Genomic DNA, 25,814 nt, shown 5'->3' with positions numbered 1-25,814 from the left:
CACAACGCAGAATCTCAGACTAAAAGCTAAACGTTTAAAGGCATCATTAAAGTTGCTAAACAGCCCTAATGAATCTGGCGTACAAAGAACACGGTGCATGATTTTCATGGCAGAAAGCTTTGGAAGAGCATGCAGCACTATGCACAGTGTAAAAGCAGCACTGTATACAAACATGTAAATGGTGAAATACGGTGGAGGCAGCATCTTGATTTGGGGCTGCTTTGCTGCTTTGCTGCCTTCAGGCCTGGACAGCTTGTGATCATTGAGGGGAAATTGAATTCCCAAGTTTATCAAAGTAAATCTGCAAAGAAAATCTGCATTTTGAAGTGGTCCAGTCAGAGCCCAGGCCTTAAACCAACAGAGACACAACGGAGTGACCTCAAGGTTTAAGTTATTGCTGGCAAGTGAGGTTAGTTATCAAATCCAAGGGTTCTCTTACTTTTCCAACAGCACTGTGATTGGTTACATGTGTTCAATGATACATGAAAAATAAGAAAGTGGTTGTGCATTCTTAGCTTAAGCACATTATTTTTGTTTATATTTGAGACTGGGATGAATATCAGATCCCATTTTATTACCAAATAATGCAGAAAACTTGATCCCAGCAGGTAAATATTTTTTTCTGCCCTGCATGTCCTAAACTGAAGGGCTATAAAAAAAAGGATAAGGTACTTACATATTTATACGTTGCTTGCTGGTTGTCAAAGATCTGAATCTATTAAATGTGTGCCTTCATTTTATTGAAAATTGCATTTATCTAATGCATAATATCTGACTTTGTAACGTCCATCTCAAGAAATGATTCTCTGGTTTCACTTTCTTGTGAAGCTATTCACTCTTTGTGAGAACATCACAATTGATTTGGTCCCATAACATCCTGTGGTAAAACACAGGAAACCGAATGTAAGTAAGAAAGAATTACAAACGTGTCAGATGTCACATATACAGTGTTGCAATACACCTCGTAAGTACCTTCTTATGGCCTTGCCTGCCTTCTCTCTGTTCAGCACTACATTAATGTTGTTTTCCAGATCCTTGAAAGAAAAGTAGAAATTACAAAACACTCTTTCACCCAGCAAGACAGGCATTGAAAATGCCTGTAATATATATTATATGATATGGTTAGGAAAAAGGTGAAACTCCCTTGCCTTGTTAATGATCCTTAGACGTTCATTTGAAGCTATCAGTTTCATTATCTCAGTCTGGAAGCAAACAGAAAATAATCCTAAATGAATTAAAATACTAAAGCAATCACCAGGCACACTTCCTGCTTTAATTCCATTTCTGAAAGAGAACAAAGGTCAAATTGATGCTTGATGTAATATAAAAGTTGAGGTGAGCTAAATGGCTAAAACATGCTAAAATAAGCACTTAATCCCCCAGCACCTTTCGGTCTTTGATGCGTCTTTCAGTGGCAGTGGTTGTCACAGTGGACACCAGCTTCTCTTTGATCTCCTCCTCCAACTCTTGGATCTCCTTCCACGCGCTCAACACTTGAATCCTCTTGAATTGGATGCTGTCAGCGCAGCCGATGGCGGTCCCGCTGTCCTGCAGCCCTGATGGAGATATATCTGTCCAAACACAGAAGAGAAGCATGAATGCAATGGAGTGATAATTGCAGATCTGTACTCGTACACACACACTCCTGCAGGCTTTTACAAAGTCCCAGCTGACTCACTGATGCTACAAAACTCTCTTTATGTGTGCTGGCATGACAAAGTGATTATTTGTTCTGTCTGTCCACTCCAGAGATGTATGATATATAATCATCAGCGTGTGCACTTGTCTTGCAGGTTGATATACACTGAATTCTAAGATGTGGTTTAGTAATGATTAGATATACAAGTGTAGTCTTGAGACTTACTCTTCATGTCAATGTCCTCTGGGCGTAAACTAGCGGGGATGTTCTGTAATTCATTTTGGACTCTGAAGTTAAAAAGGAAGAAACATGCCTAAAGTAATGAACAATATACAAGCATACTGCACACACTTTGTTTTTTGGTAGACAGATCCGTGCAGTACCGTTTATTCTCCTCAAGAGCTTGTCTGGCCTCCTGCTCTAGCCTGCAAACTTCTTTTTCAGCATCATTCAACCCCATTTTCCTTACTTTGCCATTGTCGAGATCTGTGGGCAACACATTGAGAAACTATACAATAACAACAAACAAACAAAAACAAAAAGAAACACGGTGAATCAATGGCCGTGAGTTCAATTATTGACAGACATGTAGCCTAATATGACCATAAAAAGAATGGCAGGTGTGACCTTTGACCTTTTGAACTGTAGGTGCAGTTTTCTTACAGAACAGCGATTTCTGTATTGAAAGATCTAGACATATCAAAGTATTTTTTTTTTTAACCTTTTAGAGGGTGCTAATTGCTGACTTTCACAGTATAAAACATATTCCCGCAGATTTTGAAAGTACGCGAGTTTAATAATCCATCACAGTAAATATGAAGTCAGTATTTCATGCTTGCTGTTAATCATCTGACACACGCAGAACAGAAAGGAATCAAAGTGTTTGACAAGAAGCCTAAAATGTCACATCCATGTCTGAGGTACTATTTATACTGAATACATTATCGTTACCGGGCCTTACCATGTTTTCTAATAATGACTGGGAGGCCATCAAGTGGTTGATGTACAAATCATAATCTGTCTGGAAGAAAAAGAGAAAGGAGAAGCGATACATTTTTTTAAATAATTTCTTTGTAGATTAGTGTACAAAATATCATGCTTTGTTTGCAGGAAATAACATTTTCTTAAGTTATTGTAAGAATTTAGCAACTGTGGGTGAAGGCAAGGTTCAGAAAATGACCTCACTACAACTACTGTAATGCAGCTTTTAAAACCAGGAAGAGACAGCACTTGTACCATATCAAGATATTACAATGAATATCCTCAATCTAAGATGATATGTAGTCTCATATAATTATATATATAGTCATATGAGACTAGATATATCATATATACATGATATATGGCTGAATATTAATACATTGCTCAGCCCAAGTATGCAATTTGTTTTGTTTTGTAATGTTTTTGTCCTCATAAAGACAAAAATCATCTTATTCCTGTTGTTTTATGTTTTGAAATAGTAAAAAAGATTTTGGCTGCATTATTATGTCACCCTCTCATTACAACCAATGAATGTAAGCAATACTCATTCATTCATTGACAGTTTTGCTTAACACAAATTATGCAAGGCAAATTTGTAAACATGCGAAGCAGTTTTACTGACAGAGTCAGCAAAGTTATTATGTCACAAAATGAAACCTGCATGACCCTGAGACACCTCCGATGCCCTGCTCCCTGACGCATCACGACCAGGTTCCGGTGGTTGCTCTACTTGCGCTTGCCACACCAGGGACTCACTCTCTTGGCTCTAATACATCTGACAGCACATGCTAAAAATGTGCTAGTGGGTACAGAGGAAATGGAAAAACCTTAATTTCCCTCAGGATGCGTCCAAATACTGGCGAGCCTTCACATACATCATCAAAGACGTCACTGAACACCGCAAGGCGGTCTCTGCTGGGCCAGCTCTGCGCTGACAACTTATTCAGCTCCTGTGTATGACGGGAACACACACACAACAATAGCAACTTAAAATGCGTGTACTTTATTCATGCACACACTGCAGTGTTGAGAGGGCATTCCAGGATAACCACCTCCTGAAATATAGAAATCTGAAAAAACTGCAGTTACAAAACTCGTCTCTTGATGTCATGGTCTGTGTGACTATTCTCACCTTTTGTAGTTTCCTTTCATGAATTTCTGCGACATTTATCCCAGCACAGAGGTGATGTTTGACTATGACGTGCCTGCCAAACCGTTGTTTCTTCCCTTCATTATTCAGACCTTCCTGGTCAGACTGGCTGGAGAAAAATGGATGTTTCCCCTCTGGATCAGATGAAGAGTTTGACTTTTTCTGAGAACAGGCTTTTGGCTGGACAAGCAAAGGCTTTATTCTAGGAAGACATATATATTCTCTTATGTCTGCGTGTAATGCATGATCAGTAGTCTGACCTTGTCTTAACCCCAAGACCCCAAACTCTTCTAAAGCAGAGCCAGAAGTTAACTCAGAGGGAGACTCTTTCGTTTCTGTCTTCTCTACATCGGCTGCTTCCTTTGTCTGTCTCTTCTGGAGTATCTGGAAGTTTGGAGTGTCTTCTTGGTTCTGAGACATCCTCCAGAAGACCTGCTGGGACTCCCTGTGAGACCGACTCTGGTTCAGGCTGCGGGGCCCCAAGTGGCCCGAGGAGTAGGTCAGGATATCAGCCTTCTGACCAGCTTCAGCAGCCAGCAGCAGCCTGCGGATGTCGCTCCTAAAGCTCCCAGGCGTCGGCTTTGGCTTCGGCTTCCAGCTGCTAGACATGGCTGTGAAGGCAAACATGTTACTGTACAGTTGATTTAACAAGAGTCTGATGCACTGACCTTACCTTAAGGACCACACGCCTAGAATTAAAACAAAGCACTGCACAATTAAACAATATTAAACAGGGAGCAATGAACTTCACAATGTTGTTTATCTGAATATAATTTTACATTAAACAAAGTAGAGTCAATTAGTGCACTATAACAGTAAACCCAGATATTGCACAAACAAGTCAAAGAGGGTATCCACAAACAGCCGGTGCTCAGTATTTATATTTTTTTACATTAATGTGACATATTTCTAAAAATCATGTTGAACCATACGAATAAAACAGACATACAGAAACCATAAATAAAAACCTCACCTATGAACTAATTGTTATTTTCTCGGAATCACGACAACAAACAAACTTTCCTGATGGCCACCAAGTTCTGTGCTTTACTCGGTTGCCATGGAGACTGAAGCGCTGCATGCTTGCGTTGCATTCACTGTCTTGATAATAATCGTACCCGAGAGCTTCCAGGTGCTGGACCTCTTGTACCTACTGAGGCAAACAAGTGAAGTTGCTGGACAGTACTCCGACATGAAAACGTTTACAGATGACATATGTGCAGTGGGTAAGTTCGTGTTTGTAGAAATCCAAGCTTTAAAATGAAAAGGAAGTCAAGAGGTAGCTTGCAAATCTTGCAGTTATAACACTGGTGGCTATTTGTGAAATAATTTACACATTGAAAATAACTTTTTATCGTTAAATTAGGCTATTTGAAATCAAGATAACAGCCCTTGTAATTGATTGCAAAGAGGACAAAATTCAACAAATGCGAAGGGTGGAGTTAATTGCGAAATCTAGTTTGAGATAAACAAGTTAGCCCATCATCAACTGATAAAAGTCATTCAGTTTGAATTTTCCTGCCAAAAATATAAAATAAAGAAACAAACATCAGAATTTGTTTTATTTTGATTAGGGCAGAGAAAATAAAGTGATAGCAAATATGGAGTTGCTAAACATGTGAAAAGTGAATATCAGTACTTGAGTCATTGCAAATGCTTTAAACTTCCACACTGGGGTGGCATGAGTAAAGACAAGGGCTTCTGTGATTCCCAAATCTCAACTCACTGGAGCTAATCCTTTTTAAAAAAAAAAAATATATATATATATTAATGTATGATCAATCCACGCTCTGACTATTAAGTAAGTTGAAGTCATTGGACTTAAGTAGGCATTGAGTTTAGAATTTTGGCATGAGCCAGAAGCACTATTAACACTACAAATAGACAATTTGTGTTATATAACTTCTGTAACATGGAAACAATCCAACAAATTTCCCCTTTTTCTATGTTTTCTAACTTTGTGACACCCACGTGTTTTCTCCCTGACTGTCATAAATCCTCTCCAGGCAATTACCAGACAAATTGTGTAAACTTTGGTTACTGGGTGAATCTGGTTACTGCAAAACTCTTGTAAATGCTTTAATCAAACTAGTATCTTAATCTTTTTCTTTGCAATAATTAGGTCATTGTGTGCAAGTAAACACAGTCTTGAGAGTAGCCTGAAGTGCAAAAGAGAGGGAGGAGGAGAAGGAGAGTGAAACTTGGCCTCAGGGCTGGGATGACCAGAATAGGAAAGCACCCAGATGGCAAAGCAGAAAATGAAGAGACAGTGTAACATGTTATGCTTCACTGAAAACAAGTAGCTCAGTACAACAGTTTGCATTCATTTGAAAAATTATTGTCATGTCTCTTAGTATTTGTTGTAGTAATGTTAAATGATGTTAAAAAGAGTGGTGAAGGGATGTACGAAAATGTTGAGGACTGAGGATGTGTTGTTGATGACAACAAAGGTCCATTTCCACATTTATACATGACATACAAAAATAAAGGTTGTAAACTAATGAATGCCTCTGTATAATTTAAAGAAATTAGTAGTAAAAATCTAAATCTAAAATAATCTCCTCTGGCCTTATTGAACATTAAGTTAAGAGATATTTGGGAATAGTTTGTATTCAAGAGCATTGTTGCATTATTAGAAAAAGAAAAGAAAACATGGAATCCAAAGAAATTGTGTGGCGAGTCGACATTCATCCTGTTTACTCCATCAAGATGAGTTTAAATTAGCCTTCTAACCCCAGTACCAGCTGCCAGCTGTTTTAATGCATGGGTGGATCTGTAGTGGTGGGCAGCCATCTTGGAGAAATGAGGTTTGGTTGTTAATCTGAGCAATAACATCTTAATAGGATGAAAAACTCTGGGCTGCAAACCCTTTCATTATATTAGTTTATATTCAAAGATAATTATTCAAACATTTACAGTGTTCGAGGTCCTCAAGAGGTTTCATGAACAAACCTATGAGATCTGCAGCCATTGGAAGGTGTTTTAAATTTATTTTACTATATTTGTTTGGGTTGCTCAAAAGGCAATGGGAATATTACTGCATGTCATACAGACTTGAGTGGAGTGGAGGTAAAAAAATGAATACCAAACAGCAAACAGTGTTTCAATAATGAAATGTTAAAGATATAATGTGAAATCGTTTTCTGGATTTTTCTTCATTAAATGTTATTAAAATTGATGTTGCAATGTGCACAGTAAACACATGAAACTGCAGTCCTCTCTGCAAGTCCAACAAGAAATCAAGGGAGGATAATCTCATTATTGGCAGCAATTTACCACTCAGAAAGTCTTTAACCAATACTTTGAATAAAAAGATGTGTCAGGCAACTTTGGAGATCTAATTGATGTAAGTGCAATAACATGCTGCCCATTCAGGAGAGATGCAATGTCACCCAACACATTTACAGTGGGATAAGTAAAATAAATAATAAAAAAAAAAAATTATGTAAAGAATGATCTGCACAAAAGCGTATTTTTCAGGTATTTAATAAAAGTCATTTGGGCTACTGCTCTTACATTTACAGTTGAGACATTCCTCAGTTATTCTGGGTAACAGTAACATGTCTAGACCGTTTAATTTATCTTAATGTTTACTTTGTACAAAACAAAAAGGCCAACATTATTTTTCTTTGTATAAAAAATATAAGTTAATTTAAATTTAATTCTAATTAAGAAAATAACAATAGTAATAATAGCAATAATAATAATGATAAAGATCATAAGCTAAACATAGTGCAGACAATGGGATATAACTGATGCTGAAAAGTAGAAGGGACAGTGCAGTGACTTTACCATGTTGTCAGGTGGGGTTGGAGTGGGGAAAGAGACAAAGCTTTTTCTCTCTCTCACACATACATACACACACACACACACACACACACACACACACACACACACACACACACACACACACACACACACACACACACACACACACACACACTCTCTCACGCACACGTAGTGTACACACCCAGTCAGAAAGTGCACGACTGCCATTCAGTTTAGCACCGTCAGAGCATACATCTCAGTCTGTACAAACTAATTCCTAGATTGTACAAAGTATACACCTATTACCGTATATGCAAAATTATATAGAAACTTCAGTTTAGGTACATGCTAATTGTTGCTCTTGGTTGAAGCTTACTGGAAGCAATTCTGAAAAGTAAAACATAGCACATCGTGGGAACTGATGGCGCACTAACCCACATGCCACCACCGAGAATCTGCAACCAACAAAACATTCATCAAAATGTACATTCACAACACTGGTGGCCACAGTACCAGTCGTACGACAAGTTATTGGAGTGGTAATGTCAGTCTTGGAGGGACATTGTCCACTGGAATGACAGTTTCAGACAAAGTAATTTTGTCTTTTGGAAGATCTTGGAAGCTCATCTGAAGGAGTCCAAATGCACCTCCTGGCATGATGTGGGAGAAAGATCGTAAAGGAGGATGATGTATTTTCTTTGACGGGTCGTGGATGTGAGGGAAACTTCAGTCACAAAGTCCGGCAAAAAGTCAAACAACATTCTTGATTTGCAGTCCCAGATAGACATAGTTTACTTTAGCTTAACAGGTTTGACATTATGGGAAAATAAGGAGCAGACTATTGTTTGTTTGTTGTTGACTTCAGTGTCTTTAAACCTTGCAAGGACAGCCGCCTAGTTCAAAAACAGAAACTATCCTAGACCATGGAAGCTGCTACTTCGTCCAACCATCATCCTTTGTTTAATTTGTTGTGTAAAATAATTTATGATGTTATAGTGGTGCGATAAAATGTGAGTGTAAATTAAGTAGTATGCAGTCTTGGCTTACTCTAAATGGTTGGGAGTGATTTATCTTTAGTTTTTCTGAACTCAAACACTATGACTGCTGCCTGGGGTTCAGATCCTGTTAACCAGAAGGATGTTGATGTACTATGCAGCAGGTTCCTAAATGCTTGGGAGTGAGGGGTTGTGGGGTCCACTTCAGGCAGAAACATTGTGACTCTCTTGTGACTGTATTCACAAGAGTCAACATTATCGAACTCCTCTCATCACAGTTCATCCACGTTTATAGAATATGCTGCGGGGGATTTCCGCAATCTCCACGTAGAATAGGCTGTATGTCTTTATTCAAGTACTGCAAAGGATTTTTGCTCAAAAAAGTAATTAAAAAACATTCTTAATGTCCACCTCCTCAATAAGGTAGCATCACACCATACATCTGCTCTACACATTCCTTCTGTCTCTGGGAATACCTTGCTGAAGTAGTGCGCGTACGATAAAACCTACCACAGAAGGCAAACAGTACCATTTAAAAAAAAAAAAAAAAGCCTGAACTGACAACAAGATTTCACATATCTTAGCCTGTGAAAGGTTCAGAGTAAGGCCTCTGCAAATACAAGACCATAATGGAATCAGCTCAAATCAAGCAAAAATCATAAAATAACATAAAACAGCCAAAATAAAACGACCAAAACGGCACGAGTCCATTCTACCAATTGAATTCCCGAGCTGAGTGGATGCAGGGCGATGGGTTGAAGTCCCTCCCCAAAAATTGTCTGTCAGTCTCTGGGATCGGTGAAACCGTCAGTGTTGACACCTCCGTCACCCAATGAGGTAACTGTGTGTTTTCAAAGTCAAGTCACCATTAGCTAATCCGTCTCCTGCTAACACAGGATGTGGGTTCTTCCCAACTTCAAAGTTCCAGGTCCGTGGCAGGATTCAGGTTGTATTCCTTTGGTGGGCCAGCAACCCCTTTGGTAGTCAGTTGTCCACCTTGACAGGGCCTGGATCACAAGGCCGGCTGGGCACAACGTCCTCCAAGTCGCCCCGAGCTATCATCTCCCACTGGCCCAGGTTCTCTCTGCAAACACAAAGCACCGGGATGAGACTCACAAATATTGAAGTTATTACAGGTTTAGAATCTGAAATAAGAGGATGTTGACAGGAATCAAAAACATTGTAAACTTCAATAACAGGACAAAAGCTTTCATGCCAATTAATTCAACAAGAAAATAAACAACAAGGCCTTCTTAGAGTCTTAGACGATGTGTATAAAGCATCCACCCTTTAGAATTTGATGCTTCTTTGCAAACGCAAGGACACATTCATAGATGGTGAGAGATGGATGTTGCTTGTACAAGTACGTGGGTGTGGTGGAGGAAGAGAGAATAAATTGCGAGTATATTTTTCATTCTGGGTCCATTTTGTCCAGTTTGTTTGACTTTGACACTTTGGTCCCACTTGATAGTGTTGTGTAATTAAAGACAAGAAAGACAACTTCTCTTTTTTGAATATTTGTTTCAACATTTCCACATTGTCTGTAATTTTTTTCTACTGCTTAATTTATGGTCTTTTAATTTGATTAAGTCATAATCAGATATACACTTGTTGTATCCACTCATCTCAATTTTCAGTTTTCTTGTTTGAATGCTATGGCTGTGGTTACACAAAACATTATAACACTTTGCTGCCACAAGGGTGTGCATATTGAGAATGATATGGATATAAAACCAGCCGGCCAGAACAGACAAAAACAAACAGCTGATATTATGAAATGGTGTTCAGTCACAAATATCAGAGTACCAACCTATTCAGATTATGATTATAATGAGATCCACATTAACAGCAACTAACAATTAAAAATAGCAAAACTTAAAACTGTAAAATAAAATGTAGTTAATTTACACTCATTTTATCAAAAAGCAAATCCTAAGAACGGTGCGAAAAAGAACGAACACCAAACACACGTCATCGCAGCCTGGCACCACCTGTGTAATTCATTACTCATCCGTAGTAGTGGCCCCATCAGTTCTTGTTGACATGAAGGTAACCTCTCCCTCCCGCACTATAATCCAGCCTGACATCTGAGTGCAAAAAGTGCTGCCCTTTGCTGCCATTCTATTCAGTTAACTGGCCTGATGCAGTTTACACGTCTTTGGCAGATCCCACAACAAGCAGCAGGGCTCCACAGGGTCTAGGACGGCTGCCCACCCAGAGCCCAGTGCTGACGTGAAGCCGGGGCTTAAATATTACACTGCTCACTTTGTTTGCATTCCCCGTGGATCAAGGACACATTTTATGAAGCAGCACAAGGGCAGGCAAATGTGCAGCATGATCCTGTTCAAAAACCAGAAATAACAACCGTAAATACATTCTTTACACTCTTATCGAATGTGAGAGCAGGCGCGCCGGACACACAGTGTTACACCTCACACACTGATGCACAATTCAGTCTGTCAGTACTCTGTTTTCTATACTAATTTTTTTATGAATATGTTTTCAGGATGTTAAAGCCTGTGTTGGTTTAATTAAATTTCTTTTCCAGTTTTATGTGTGTTTTGTTTGTATTTTCAGAGGAACGTTTGGAATGTGTGCCTTTACACATCCTCCTTATCACCTCTAATCTTATTTTTCTGGCCAATTGCAGCTGGCCAGACAAAGACAAGCACACACATCACTTGTTGCACTTTAAGCTGCTGTCAGTACATTTATTGAGCCCATCAGATGTGAAATAAGCATGAGAAGTTGTGTGAAGGAACTTGTGGCCTATTTTGTTTTGGACCCTTTCCAGAAAAAAATTATAAATTAAACCGTTTTTCAGATATTATTTTCTTGTAATCCTAAACATATATTATATCTACATTTTGTGTCACTGAGAGAAATCTGCAGCTTTGAATAACTTACTTGCAGGAGTTTAAAAGAGGACTGGATGGAGGGAAAAGCTCTGCTAGTGTCGTATAACATGGAATTGCAACAGCATTGTAGAATCCCACCTTAAAAAAGAGAAACCAAAATAATTAGGCAGCAGAGAAAAGTTTCTAGACAGTATAACACTTAAAAACAGTTTGATAAATTAATGTGATACATTGAGAAACAATCAAACATGCAACACACATTTTGTGAGCAGTCTGTTGATAACTGCTTATTAATTTGGGGGCGGGGGGTATTTGAGGCCAAAAAGCCCTGCGTGCCTATGAGTGTATGACTCATGGTGGTGTAAGTGATCAAGCTGATAAAAGTAATATTTAAAAAAATTATGAAATTGCCACAAGAGAATTTAGCCACAAGAGAATTTAGTTTTGCATAGTTTTGAATTTAGTTTTGCATGTGTATGCAAAAATTTTTTGGATCATGTATTTACAATGTCACTTCAGTTATTAGCAGAACAGTATTATTTGAGGTTTGTGTCTGTGATTTGGGTGCAAACTATTTGGTGACATGGCAATGCTGCAAAATGCCTTGAGTCACGGTTAAATTCACATTTTAGATTTTATATATTTTATTTATTGCTTACAAAAAACTACCTAAATGCTCGTGCGCAGTGCTTTTTTAAACTACTCTGGCTAATTACATTAATTATGCAAATTCTATGAAACCACAGATACCCACAGCAGAAGGGCTTCTTACACTGCATGTTAATTAAAGTCAACTAAGAATTTGCTAAAATGTATTATACTTTTATATCAATATGTAGCATCACAGGATTGTACTATCCTTGATTTCAAGTAATTATTTCCACATAAAGTCAAATATTAGTTAACAAGTACCACTAACTTCCCATCAGAATAAAGAAATTTCAACAGTTTTGTGTGTGCGTGTGAGGTTAAAGACACATGAGTGAATTTGCTGGTCTTACTTGGCCTTGGGGAACCTCATCCTTCTTGTCTCTGTCCATCATAGGGATCGGCTGCATCCCAATCTTCTTCATCTCATCTCCCTGCGGAGGAACAAAATAACAAGACACCTTTCATTTTATTTTGGTTTACTGTGTTTAATCTCCAGACCACCAGACGATGCCATTTTGTGCCTCACAGATTGTAGGACATGTAACATTGTGGTAGCATTTACAAGTAAAAATAGAGGTCTGAAAAATAGAGGTCTGACTGTTACACTGGAGGCATGATCATGACACTAACACTGTTTAAGCTCTAACAGTATCCCACTGTACCTCAGCCCAGAACTCAGCATAGATGTCGTTGGCTGTGAGTCGTGTGATTTGCCATTGCTTGGTAACAGAGCACAGGTCACATGCTGTCATCATCAGACCAATCACACGGTCCCTGGAGGGGAGCAAAGCCTCGTTATATCCATGCAGAGGAACTCAATGCGCCGTTTGTGTGCGCCAGGTCAAACATTTCTCTGTGTGATGCGATGGGACCTGCTATGATCCTGACCTGACCTGTGCACCAGTGTGAGTCGTGGTCTGACCTGTGTGAGTAGTTGTTCAAGTCCAACCCGCCCGCAGTCAGCAGCTCCGACAGCTGCTGGTGGTTGTTGAAGTACAGGGCGAGGTCTGTGGCGATGATGGCCTTTCGGATGATCTCCAGCACCTGCTCGTACTCGCTGGAATTCAGGTTGGAGAAAATATTGTGCCCTTCCAGCTATGAGAAACAAAGAGATCAATAAAAAAGCAAAAGCTCCACTTATGAGGCGTTCAGCTCAGCTAGACTACAACAGGTTGTAGCCACAAGTTCATCTCAGGCCATCAGTCCCAGCCAGCAGATCCTGGATGTTACAGAAGAGGGCAATCAGAGATAAATCCTTTGAACCTTTTAGTGTATTTGTAGTTGACTGTGTGTAGGTGTAAGCATTATTTTTCTATTTTCAATCGAATGTGAGGGAATAGTTTTACACTGTAACATACTTCTTTATGGGTGTGCTTGCTTTTATGCTTTACTGATTAAATTTGTCCACATATGGCATCTTTTTGGCATTCTCCCCTTAATATTTACCATGTCCATTCTTTTGTCCACTGTGTTGTTTAAGCAAGTTTGCGGTATGCTGCTTAAACATTATCATATATAAGGGTCAAAATAAGTTATGTTAAGTACATAATTTTATACTAAATATAAAAAAACAAAAATGGATCTAAAAGAATAAAAATGTTGACTTTGAGCTTTGCATAGTGGAGCTCTACCTGCAGGATGGAGACGGTCTGAGAGAAGTGGTGCTGCTCCATGGTGGAGGTGGAGTACAGAGCAGCCAAGGGGTGGTCAAACTTCTGCAGGTATGCGTTGCTGTACCCCCGATGGTCCAGATCATGGCACAGACAGGCTATCAACAAACCCTTCTTCTGTAAAACACAGCGGGTAAATAAAAAGATAACTTAAACTCACACAATAACCTCAGATGCTAATCTTCTTTCCAGTTTTTTGTTCTCCCAGCAGACCCAACAAGAAGCAAACCTCTAGCTCTGTGAAGATCCCAGAGGTTTTCTGTAGGATGGCGTACATACAGTGTGCCACCGTCACTGCGTGCTTCCAGTTGTGGTAGGGCACACGCCGGTAGTTCTTCCGTACGGACATGGTGAATCGACACAGCTTCTCCAGCTCAAAGCTACATACAGAAAGAAAAAAAAAATGGATTAACAACTGAGTCTGGGAAGAATTGACACTGACATTGTCACGGTCCTGTGACTCTACCTGGTCTTTCCACAGGAGTTGTGAACCATGTAGATAAAGACAGCTGGCCAGATCTCCTCAAAGGGATTGATGTCAAAGTGGAACCTGGGGAAGGAAGGAAGAGAAGGGAGGAAAGTCTTAAATTAACACAAGCGGCACACCTGGGAGAAGGAGAGGAGATGCAGATGAGAGGGACTTCTGAAGGCTGCTGAAATGACAGGTTGACATCCAGAAGCCCCGCCCTATCTTGAACTGTGTATGCCCCCTTTTGCAGAGCGTCACAATCTACGTCTGGAGTCTGTCATCGGCCCTTTTCACAGAGATTTGGCTGCAGACTAGCTAAGCTTAAGCTCACAGGTTTTGTATATCAGCAGAGGTAGTGAAAAAAAACTTCTAAAGCTTACATAAATACACAACAGGCAGATTACCCGAAACCTTGGAGCGAGGGCACTCACATTTCGATCTCTTTATAAATGGGTGCAGGGAGGTTGAGCTGGGTAAGGGTCTTCCATTCCTCTGATGTGCAGATGCTGTGATAAGACAGTTTTTCCATCGTCACTCTGTAAATGCATTCAGAGTGCCGGATCCTGTGGTACATCTGCAGAGACCCACAAGGAAATCACGGATCAGGAATTAGTCTTTAAAATGTCAAGAGAGAAGCTGAACACTCCAGTGCTATAAATACCACAGAAAATATTGTATATGATGTCTTTGTTAAATTCTTTCTGTGTCACCGCTGGAATTTCCAAAAGGGTCAGACAAAGTTATGATCCGTGTGTCTCTAAAAAGTGCCTCCACATCTGGTTTGTATCCCTGTCCCCTTGCACCAGACAAGCAGAGTTGAGACTGTCAGGTTCAGGCGCCGGGCCTCACACCTTCCAGCATAAATCACTTGAAATCAGGAGCTGGCCAAAGTGAGTTTCCAAGAGACACCAGGCATAAATTACAGCTAAACATCCTGTCACTGGACGGATGCAGACTGCTTGTCTTAAAATATTAACATCCGCATCAATTTTAAAACCAACTTCGTGACGCTGCTCCTGCGTAAGTTTGTCGCACAAGCCGACGGTGAGTCAGGCCCCACAGTGAAGAGAGGCTTTGACAGAAAGACCACACAACGCAAGCCTTGAGAGTTAGCATGATTCATGAAATGCCTGTGTTCCATGTAAGGGATAATCATCCGTGTTTATTCATATTTTGGGGCAATGCACACTTTAAATAGACTCTGCACTATCTTTGTCTTGGAGAAAAATTGCAGCACTACTCAGGGAAACCTGCAGCCTATTAACAGCTAAAACAAGCCTTCTAGCTATCAGTGTGAATTTAGGATGGTGATGAGGACACTACGTCAAAGTTGCAGTTATCTCAAAATGAGCCAGTCAGAATCGAGTACTTATGGCCATGAAGTAGACTTATTATATAATCCTCACATAACGTACCTACACTGCAAAAAATACAGAGCAGGCTTTGTGCAGGCACACATGAAGAGAATGAATTATGTTTCTGCTGTTAGAGAATATCACTTAATCTGTTAAATATTTTAAGACTAATTCAGTGTACTCACATTTGCACAGTGTAAGGCCAGAGCACAAAAGACAGCAAACATCTTAAAGTTGTTCTCATCTGTTTTAGTGAAGGCACTTCCGCTTAACTTGTTTACCATCTGCACCACACCTATAACGGTCCCCCTGCTCACAATGGGCATGCACAGGAGGTTCCGTGTGGTGTAGCCAGTTTTGAGGTCCACCTCTCTGTTAAGGAAGAAATATACATGTGTAAGTTATCAAATTAATCATTGTATCTTCATGTTAATGTTGTAAATACCACAATGGTGTGGGAGTGAAGCATGTTTTAGTCGTAACTTGTTGTGTCTCTGTAAGTACTGGTATGACCAAAACTGTTTTTTATCCAAAACACAACTGAATAAGCAAATTGCATGTAAGTAGTCTTATCACAGCTTCAAGAAAGTTAACTAAATAATAATACATAACAAAGAAGGAAAGTAAAAATGCAGATCTGAGCCTGTTTACCGGTTGAACCGTGGGTCTGCATAGGCATCTGGGATATTTAAGACTTCCCCTGTCCGAGCCACTTGGCCGGCTATTCCCTTGTCTATAGAAAACCTGTAAAGAAAGAGATTAGAGACATTTACAGTCCAAACAGTATGTAGATTCCCCATTTTCACTTAGAAAGCAAAAGTGATTTTGTTCCACTGTAAACATAGTACAAAATCAGCAGATGTCTGATATATATATATTAAAAATGAGGATAGCATTGAGCACACTGTAAGAGAAACGGGTAAATCTTACTCACCTAATTTCTTTGGTTTTTCTAAAGACAGGTTTGCCTTCTTTCTCCTCCCCAATGTCGAACAGGTCAGAGTACAGTTCTTTGTTGTTGTGATCTACCTGGAAGAGTGCGCACCTGTCTGCATTCACCAGGTTTTTTGCATATATCTGTAAAACAACACCAGAGACAGAAACCTATCAGCAACACTGGGGGCTTAAAAGCACTGAAAAAAAACCCTTTGGAGATTACATGAAGCAACCACAACTTAATTAAATCAGATTTATCACTGCTGTTTCACTAATTTTGGATAGGAACAGTTAAATGTAGAAAATTATAAACACAGTATTTCTACAGGCCATCCTAGTTCATTGAAGTGTTTGAACCAGATGACTTGAGATGACATCACAGTCACAAGACAACCAAAAACATACAAACAGAGAGGTGGGTTTTAGTGAAAGAAACAAGAAAATCATGTTTTACACTCATTCATGTCACATCTGTTTTAGATTTACAAAGTGCAGTCTAAAGAAATATTGCCTATTTTGGGTCAAGTCTGTACATGTATTTAGTATATCTACAACTATATTATATATATAATGAATGATTATTATAAGAAGTAGTTTTACTGTTAGAATTTTATACAATGAATGCCAAACCTTGTCAGGAAATATTAGCAGTGCATCTGTATTACAGCAGCATTGCTACTCTTTTTAACACATAATTTAACACACACTCCCAGGATGTGTAGCCTTGAAGACAATGTGAATGAACACGTACTTGCAGGAATCACACTCACCATAATATGTTCAAGTAGAGAATCTATTGCCACAATGTTATCAAAGTATGTTCTGTACGAAAAGAAGAAATGGCGCATTGAGATGTTTGACAAATGGGAAGCTCTGATGACGTTCACATTCAAAACATGAAAGCTAAGTTGCCTAAAATGTAGTAATTTCTTCCATTATGAGCACAAAGTTTTATTTAACCTTTTCCCTGTCGTAAAAAAGACAGTACCTCACTATAAAAGTTTTATCTTAATTTATAGTACTTGGACTAAACTAAGAACAAGTTGTAAATGCACTTTAAATAGGCTTTCATCAGATTTAATTTAGTGTCATAAAAACTGTCCCAAGAGCAGCCCTTACTTTGACACATCTAGTAGGAAGTCATTGAGCTCAGTCTGTTTGGCGAGGCCTCTGCACACCTAGCAACAAAGCAAAATAGATCATGATCAGGCACACAGACGTGTCAAAAAGTTCCAACAGAACACATTTAGCAGTATGCATGTATTGAAAACAAACAACTTGCCATCTACACACTTGACCAAGGGCCACCCTCATGAGTTTCAGTAACGACAGCGTGTCTTGGCAGTGAGCAGCTAACTCAGGAGTGCAGTGTGCTGCAGCGCTGTACTGCTCACTAAGGTTTAGAAGTCCATCGTGGTCAGTGCTGCAGTGGGACACTGCTTCTGTGAGGTGTTATGCTATTTGTTCATATAAAAACAGCACTGGGGCGTAATGACGTCTTTGGGGAGCTGTTTGTTGAATCTATGGCTTAGTTGATTGGACTGGGCCCAGTGACAACCCAGTTCCTGTACACAGTGGATTTCCCTACTAAAAACACCAGTGCAGTCATCCAAGAGCAAAATAGGTGGGACGGGGGTAGGCTTCACCCTCACAGTCTTTGGTGAAGTATTATAGTTCAGTATAACCAATTTGCAATTTTAAATTCACATCAGTCCTCTGTGGAAGTTTGCTCACCTGTATTTGATGAATGGCAACTGATGCCCACGCTAAATTAGCTGTTGCAACCTGAAAAAGAAAGAAAAGCTTAGCTCCAAAGAACTGTCAAAAGTAATAAACCACAGTTAACATACATTATCAAACATTTTCCTGTTGATCTGCAGTCATCACATTTCCACATTACCATACATTTCAATATAATTATCTGTTCTGCATATCACGCAGCCTGTTAGCCGCTCTGAGGACACAAACTCGCACCAAAAACTACTGTGTCAGTATTGTGTATGAACATTTAAGCAATGCAAAATTATAGCTGCACTAACAAATGCTTTCATGTAAAAAATGGGTCCAATGGCAATGCCTAATGTGAAGGTGGGCACTCTGAGCGACAAACGCATGGAGAATTATCACACACCTCTGCAGGCCCCCTGAGCTCTACAAAGTATTTTAGTGTTTTTCAGCTCAATGTTTTGATTTTTGACTTGCAGTTTGAATGTTTTGCGGTTATTTTCAGTCAAATCAAAGCTTTGATAAACACATTGTGCACTAGCTTCAAACAAAGTCAAAATAGGCAAGCCTGTGAGCACGGCGGAGCATTTACAATGTGAAAGCAAACATTTCCATCAGGAATTTGTGTAGCCCAAACCAAGACGAAAGAACAGGGTTCCTATTGAACTGTTGGACTCACTAGGTGGTCAGAAACATGATTTCTAATTAATGCTCATGCTGCTAACAAGTTAGCCATATCATCTTCAAAGTTAACGTGTCGATGTTGCATTCACAGCTTGCTGTGCTGCCCTGAAGTGGTCAAACATATTCAGAATTTACAGAAAACTTACAAAAATATTATAACTTACTAAAATATATACATTATTTTGAAAAATGACAAAATGAAGGTGTCATGTAATGTAATCAAGAGATGGTTTGTTTATGAAAAGTTTTAGATTTTAAATTTGATTCTTGCTTGAGAAACCTGTCTAGCTCATTGTGCTGATATTTTACACAATGTAAATTATTTTCCAAAATAAAGGGACACCCACAAAGCTGACAGAGATCTTAAACAGACCCAGATTAAGAGTAATGCCAGGCTAACTAGTTCTGTGAGCCTTGCACCAGCCTCCCACTCTTGGTGTGTTTTGTCTGGGTCAGACCGACCTCCTGCTGGCTGAGGTTGAAGGGCTCCTTGCCCCAGTGCCGATGCAGCTCCAGGATGGCAATGAGATCCCCGATGGCAGTGATGATAGGGAGGCACAGGACAGAGTGAACATGGATCCCTGAGTCCTGCCCTGTGCCGTCGGGGAATCGCTCGTCCTGCAATACAAAGAACAGAGAAGGTCATTATCACGTAAACTGCACAGCAGAACAAAAGAGCATTACTAGCATTGACGGATGAGGATGACAAATTCAGTGGAATTTTTTCTTTTTTACCACAGAGCACCTTTGCTTATATTTTCTTGAATTTGAAACATTTCAGAACTATTCCTGGCTTTTACATTTGAAATCTTCTACTGCTCAGAGTCTGTTCTGGTTGTAAAAAAAAAAACTGCCATACCCCCAGGATGTCCTCAACTAGCAGTGTTTTGCGAGTTTTGGCAACATGAGCGGCAATGGTTGTCCCAAATGCGATGGGGCCAGAAGGGATGAGGCTTGGAGGGCCATCCTTGGCCCCAGTTGGAGTGAATAAACATAAACTCTGTTGAGAAGCACAGACAAGAACAGGAAGTGAATCAGACACAGAGAAAATAAATCTTGCATACACAAATGCATCAGTGTATTAAATGTCCTCTGCACTCACATTGTTGCATTCTCCCAAGAAGTAAAGTGCAAATCCATCAGCTTTTGTTGCTGTAGACATAAGAGACACACATGTCACATGTGTGCAGTGCAAGTGCTATAAATACAGTCCGGTAACAGCTGACATTAGCCGTTAGTGTTTCTCCATAACTCTCATTTAGATGTATCCAACAAAAAAAAGGCAGATATGCATGAAAGGAAAAGTGTGAGAAGGAGACAAAAGTCCAGTTAGAATCTGACAACAATCTACGTCCTACATAACAGGAAGGGTACTCTGACCAAGGGCTTTGACTGCCATCCAGTTCATCTCATTCCCTGTTCTCCTTTCCAGTCCCATTTCACACTCATGTAGGTCATGTTATCATACAATGTGACAACAGAGAGGCTGCCGGAGCAGTCAATACACAAATGATCAAGAAGTTAATGAGTAAAGTGGTTTGGGTAAAGTGACTCTCCTTTGGATTAGTTCAGTTTACTGACATTTTTTTTTTTATACAATTAGAAAATGCAAAATTATAAATTATGCCAGGGATAAAAAAAAATATTGTTGATGGTATTTACACATTTATCAAGATGGACTTATAAAGGAGCAGGAATTAAAGCATTCATTGAATAAATCCATTAATATTTGATTAAAAAACAATAAAATATATGTTTTTGACTGTTTACACAGCTGAATTTATTTATTTATTTATTTTTTTTTTACCTTTTTATGACCAACTTGATTTTGGTTTGTGAAGCTGAATGAGGAACTGTGACCAAATAATTTTCAAATAATTCTTGCAGTTTATATAAATTTTTCTTTTCTTTTCCATTGGAAAAGAATACGGTTGGGGTTTATCATAATGGGAAAAGCGGTGTCCGAATAGTTAATACAATTTGACTTTGAAATGAAAAAAAACAACCTTCTGACCACAAGCTCATTGAGAGATGTTTATGCAAACATTTCTCATAACCAAACAGTAATTTTTCAGCTGTTAGTGTCGCTTTTGGGTTGTAGCTCCAGTGTGATATGAGCGGAAGCTTTGAGGATCAATAACCTGGATGAATTCCACTTTTACCTGTTTTGATGATGTTGCACAACTCATAGAGCAGGAGTTTGTTGTCTCCTCCAGTGTCCAGCCTCTGCACCATGTAGCTGCTGAGCTCGTACACCACACCCTGCATATTTGTGTCCTGGTACTGCTGGACACAAGACACACAGAAATTGCAACTCCACAGTCTTGCATAAACACTGAGATTGAATTTCAAAATTCAGCAAGTGCGACGACGAAGAAGAAAACCTGCAGAAAAACCTGCATTCTGCCCTGTATCCAGTCTAATGTTCCTGCAGTGGAAAGATACTAACTCAAATAGCGGGATTTGTCTGTTTTTTTGTAATGAAAGGGGATTACCCTCTTGCCATTCACAAAGACAAAGCCATTCATCATAACATTACCCCTCGCCCCACCCTTACACTCCGCGTCACTGCTGCATTCTAGCTCAGGGATCCCCCTGCAGTCCCGAGAGGAGGCCAGCGGAGCCCACAGTTCTGATTAGAGCCCTGGCAAGCTCTTCTGCTCAGCCTCAGCTTAAACGTGTGGTTATGTAAGAGGCAGACCTCCTGCCTTGTACGGGGCCAGAGAGCCGTCTATTTCTGCGCCTGCAGAGAGGGTGAGGACAGGACGGCAGGGAGAGTGGCGCACTAGAAAGCTTCCCCCACGGGATGCCTTCTATCCTCCCACATCCTGTTTGCACAGACGTATGGATGACGCACTGAGGGGTCGAGTGGACCTCGTTTTCTTTTTTTTACTGTGTGTATGTGTGTGTAAATCACTTCTACTCAGCCTCAGGGCCCTGCTGTGGGCGCTGACACCCGGCCTCCTAATGGTGTGAATGACAAAGGTGTGAACCCAGGTGTAGCAAGTGGGATCTAATCTTTCCATTAACTTTCCTGCCAACTGTGTCATGTGAGGAGTTTACGATGCAGCCAAATATGGTTTCTTATTGCTCCTATTGATTATCTATTAGATACTATCCTGACCAAGCACAGAGGTTGGACAGCTATAGAAACAGTCACAGCATCTCTACTCCGCTGCACTTTACCAAAGACTGCACAAACATAACGACAAAAAAAAAAGTGTTGTCAAAGTGTGCAGTTACTTTGCATCTTAAACTACACCAGGATATTTTTGCATGTGTTATTGAAGGGCAGTATTGAGTTCTGTATTGATCATGAATTAGTTCAGGCGTAGTATCCATACCTGAGTATGAACTTGATTAGTCACTAAGGTTAGTTTCTGGAATTAGAGGGGAAACTAATCAAGCAAGAAAATATCTATGACGTATGAAACTGTGAGGTGAAGCTTCGTTTGCCGTGTCACATTATAGTGTATAAAATAATCAAATTAAGCAAGAACCTACCCTGCTAACTTCTTTAGCTGATGTGTCATCTGTAAAGAGAAAAATCGCAGCGTTAGAAAACAATCGAAATCCAATTTAGATCCTGTTGTAGGGTCTAGTTGTGTTTGAGCTCAAACTTTTTGCTCGACCACATCATCATTTTAGTTGAGTAGTTCTGCAGGCTGCTCAATACAAATAGATGAAGTCACTTTAAATAAAACATTTTGCTTCTACAATAAATGTATCCTTGCTGTATCAGTACACTCAGTTTTGCCACTAGTTTATTTGGACTATGACCAGCCGAACTGACATTACTGTGTCAGTTTGCAGGACTCTTGAGGACTATTCTTTCTGTGTTGCTGTCACGTTGTTTTGGCATAACTTATCATTCATGGCAACAGTGGCAGTTGTATGGCAAACGTTACAGTGAATAGAGTTTGATTTTGTTTGTGTTTTAAGCTGGTAGGAAATTATTGAGAAGGAAGTGAGGCGATACTGTCATCTGTGTAAACTCATTCTTACATCCCTCTGCTAATGTGCCACGTTAAAATACAAAATATTTGTGTGGTAGATGTCAATACTGAGTGGCTACGCGAAAGTGAGGGCAGTCATTTTTGTCTGAATTAAAAAGCTGTAAAGCAACAGGCTGAGCAATGCAGAAATGTGTGCTGGCTGTTTGAACACTGGGTGGATCCTCGGCAGTGGATTCGCACATTGATGGATTACGAAGGGCCGAGACCATAAGCAGCAAATAAGCAAAACCACATGTTGTCCTCACAGCAGTAGTCAGGTGGTAAATAGTGAGTGAACAAATGGAAAAAAAAAACATGCAGCATCTAAAGCATTAGTGCACATTACATATAAATTATGAATGAGTCTTTTATCTACTTGATGCAGGAAGACGTTTGCTTAAATTATGTTGCTATTAAAACAGAATTAGCAGAAGTATTCATTTGATTTGACAAGTGCAAAATTTTGTGGCCTCAAGTGCAAATTCCTGGTGTGATTTGAGGCTGTTGGAGAGACAGCAGACATATGGCTATTGTCTTTGGATGTAGACACTGAAGTATGTGATAATAATGAGAGCTTCCGCCAATCACAACAGTCTCTGGTCTTTCTGTCTGGGAGTGCTACTTGGGATGAAAATAAAACCATTCACACAGCTCAAGCAGTTCTTCATTACACGTGGGTCAACAGCACACGAGAACAGTAACTCCTCAGATCTCTTTGATAAATTTTCATGTGATCAAACCATGCAAAAAGCTGAGCAGATTTAAGAAACATCTAGTGCTGACTCGAGCTGGTGCTCCTTTGAAACGAACCTCTTTGAGCATGTGAAGACAGATATTACAGCCAGCTACATTGTTTGTTGTTTTAAACATTCCTCCAGTATGCTATGAGTTTCCTAACTTAGCCATGAGACCTATTTTAGAGTGAACCCCTGGCCGGGCATGACGTCAATCAGAGGACAGAGAGCTGCACTTGAAAAGGACTACAAACCCCTTTGGAAAAAAGGAATGACACAACTTTTTTCAGGCAGAATCTTTTTTTATAATGACTTGTTGAAGCCTAGAAAATTCAAACATAAATCAGTTTGAAGGGCAAATCTGACAGTGTTACTGGTTAGAAAGGGGTGTTCACTTCATTAGAGCTGTTAACACAAAACAGCAAAATATATCCATTGATTGGAGTTGAATTCCGCTCCACAGAAATAGAAAACAGCCTTACTTATTTCTATCCAGGAACTGTATGTAGTAGGAGAGTTAATATGAATGACAGTCAAATACAAACACGGTGGCTGTATTTAATTCACTTTAACTGCATGACAGCTTTGATTTGTTTATCTATAGTGTTTCAATTTGATATATGTGCAGTATGATGTATTCTGTAATGCATACAGTGTATATACATAATGTTAAATGATATGTGAGCTCTTTGGAAGATGCTTGAGAAAGAGGGCTGAGTAAATAAACATAATTTAACTATAACGATGAAAAAGTATGCAGAAACATAACAGGAAATGTTAGACCCACTGCTTATTTGGATTGCACCAGATTATTTCACTTGAAATATATGTGCAGTGCCTCCGTGTCTTTGGTGTTTGATAGCAAAAGCAACATGTGAAGATGCCTGGTTAACTTCAAGCTATGAGCAGCAAGAATTTTCTCCCTCCATGACCTGAACTCTCAGCTCTCAGCCACACCCTCCACCTAATTGGCTGTCACAGGAAAAGGCAGCACTGTCCCACTTGTCTATCCTCACCCACAGGAGGGAGGTTCACTGGAGGGTGGCAGGGATGTTGGTGGTGGTGAGGTAAGGACCAACACTTAAGAACCGAATGCAAGCAGACAAAAATATAAACACCTGAAAGGTGACCCCACAGCAGAAACTGTAAAAATATAAGACTTGTGTTACCTACTATGAATTACATTAAAAGTCTGATCCCGGGCCTTTTTTCTTATTAAAAAACAGAGGTGCAGTCCAAGCTGCCATCGTGCAGTCGTTGGTTCCAGCCAACTGATTGTTAAGTGTTACAGAGCCAATGAGTCCAGCAATGCTGAAGAGTAGGCCTGGGCAACACATCACATCAGTAAAATACAATGGTCATGAAAAGATTACACATTCTTGTCTTGTTTAAAAAATAAACAAACACTGATTTTAATCCAACAAAACCGGTTGGTTAAGTTCTTCCACATGAGAACAGGATGTCTACTGTCCGCCAGCGCTCGAGGTTTCCCCGATAGTCATTGTCCCACCTGAAGGAAACAGTCACTGGGCTATGTTTTTGGTGTTGCAGGTCAAATTACAGTATGGCACAAAGACTCTGCCAGCATCACACGTGCAGCTGTCCCAGTAGAAAACTGAGCTCTGTGTCCAAACACCGAAAAATGTCCAAGGAGCCAGAAAGTAACAGAAAGGACTTGTACTACAGAACCTTCCTGTGTCGGAAAACTACCGAGATAACAAAGCAAGTGCCCTTTAAATCTGATCTGTTGTGCTGAACCAGTTGCCTGGTTGGACCAGTTCCAGGAGTTTCTTTAAAGTATGCTTGCGGGGTCATGCACACGCAGGTGCAGGTGCTGCATAGCTCACTGCTAGAAGCCAGAAAGTAGCTTGAATATGCGCTATTGTAAGTTTTGTTTCTATAAATAAATGTGAAATATACAAAAAACGGACAATTTGCTTGTCCCATTTTGCAACAATAACATCTTTGTTTCATCAGATATGTATCATGGGATTAAGCTTAATGATACAGCTATCCCTGGGGCTGAGAGGGAAGGTATGCTTCAGGTGCTCGTCCAAGTCTGTGTGTTTTCTCACCATACGATGTGGTCAGCCATCAGGGCAGGGACAGACACCAGTAGTCTGTTAATACCATCCCATATTTTCCTGCTGTGCTTTTAGTAAACACGGGAGGAGAGTGCTGACATGTTCATAGAAAATATACTG

The 25,814-nt window shown here is 39.8% G+C and overlaps 2 protein-coding genes across 3 annotated transcripts in view; both read right to left on the bottom strand.

Annotated features, from left to right (window-relative positions):
- Positions 1-690: 690 nt before the first annotated feature.
- Positions 691-4,807, bottom strand: LOC138195057 (uncharacterized protein C6orf118-like). Its single transcript, XM_069144117.1, has 10 exons — positions 4,744-4,807; positions 3,753-4,381; positions 3,448-3,570; positions 2,601-2,660; positions 2,023-2,147; positions 1,856-1,926; positions 1,387-1,586; positions 1,149-1,202; positions 973-1,034; positions 691-877 (listed from the first exon to the last, which is right to left on the bottom strand). Exons 2-10 carry the CDS (start codon positions 4,377-4,379, stop codon positions 829-831), a joined length of 1,371 nt encoding a protein of 456 aa, XP_069000218.1. The 5' UTR covers positions 4,380-4,381; positions 4,744-4,807; the 3' UTR covers positions 691-828.
- A 2,439-nt stretch (positions 4,808-7,246) lies between these two features.
- The window catches only part of pde10a (phosphodiesterase 10A), a 35,941-nt gene continuing 17,373 nt past the window's right edge, over positions 7,247-25,814 (bottom strand). Inside the window, exons 3-22 of one of the 2 annotated variants that reach the window (XM_069144960.1) lie at positions 22,386-22,414; positions 21,044-21,167; positions 19,984-20,033; positions 19,741-19,881; positions 19,344-19,499; positions 18,207-18,257; positions 17,592-17,650; positions 17,243-17,294; positions 16,471-16,613; positions 16,188-16,280; positions 15,722-15,908; positions 14,613-14,755; positions 14,179-14,262; positions 13,942-14,092; positions 13,674-13,829; positions 12,965-13,137; positions 12,705-12,816; positions 12,393-12,473; positions 11,441-11,529; positions 7,247-9,617 (exon numbers count right to left, since the gene is read on the bottom strand). In XM_069144960.1, the coding sequence (XP_069001061.1) occupies positions 9,518-9,617; positions 11,441-11,529; positions 12,393-12,473; positions 12,705-12,816; positions 12,965-13,137; positions 13,674-13,829; positions 13,942-14,092; positions 14,179-14,262; positions 14,613-14,755; positions 15,722-15,908; positions 16,188-16,280; positions 16,471-16,613; positions 17,243-17,294; positions 17,592-17,650; positions 18,207-18,257; positions 19,344-19,499; positions 19,741-19,881; positions 19,984-20,033; positions 21,044-21,167; positions 22,386-22,414 (2,174 nt within the window). In that variant the 3' untranslated portion in view covers positions 7,247-9,517. The remainder of the gene's footprint in view (positions 9,618-11,440; positions 11,530-12,392; positions 12,474-12,704; positions 12,817-12,964; positions 13,138-13,673; positions 13,830-13,941; positions 14,093-14,178; positions 14,263-14,612; positions 14,756-15,721; positions 15,909-16,187; positions 16,281-16,470; positions 16,614-17,242; positions 17,295-17,591; positions 17,651-18,206; positions 18,258-19,343; positions 19,500-19,740; positions 19,882-19,983; positions 20,034-21,043; positions 21,168-22,385; positions 22,415-25,814) is intronic. The other variant, XM_069144961.1, reaches the window with a different exon arrangement.

This window comes from Embiotoca jacksoni, unplaced genomic scaffold (genome assembly GCF_022577435.1).
Source record: "Embiotoca jacksoni isolate LCO1_2020_lvr unplaced genomic scaffold, fEmbJac1.0.p SCAF_12, whole genome shotgun sequence".
In the NCBI taxonomy this organism is placed as follows: domain Eukaryota; kingdom Metazoa; phylum Chordata; class Actinopteri; family Embiotocidae; genus Embiotoca; species Embiotoca jacksoni.
This window is presented reverse-complemented; position numbering and strand designations above follow the sequence as displayed.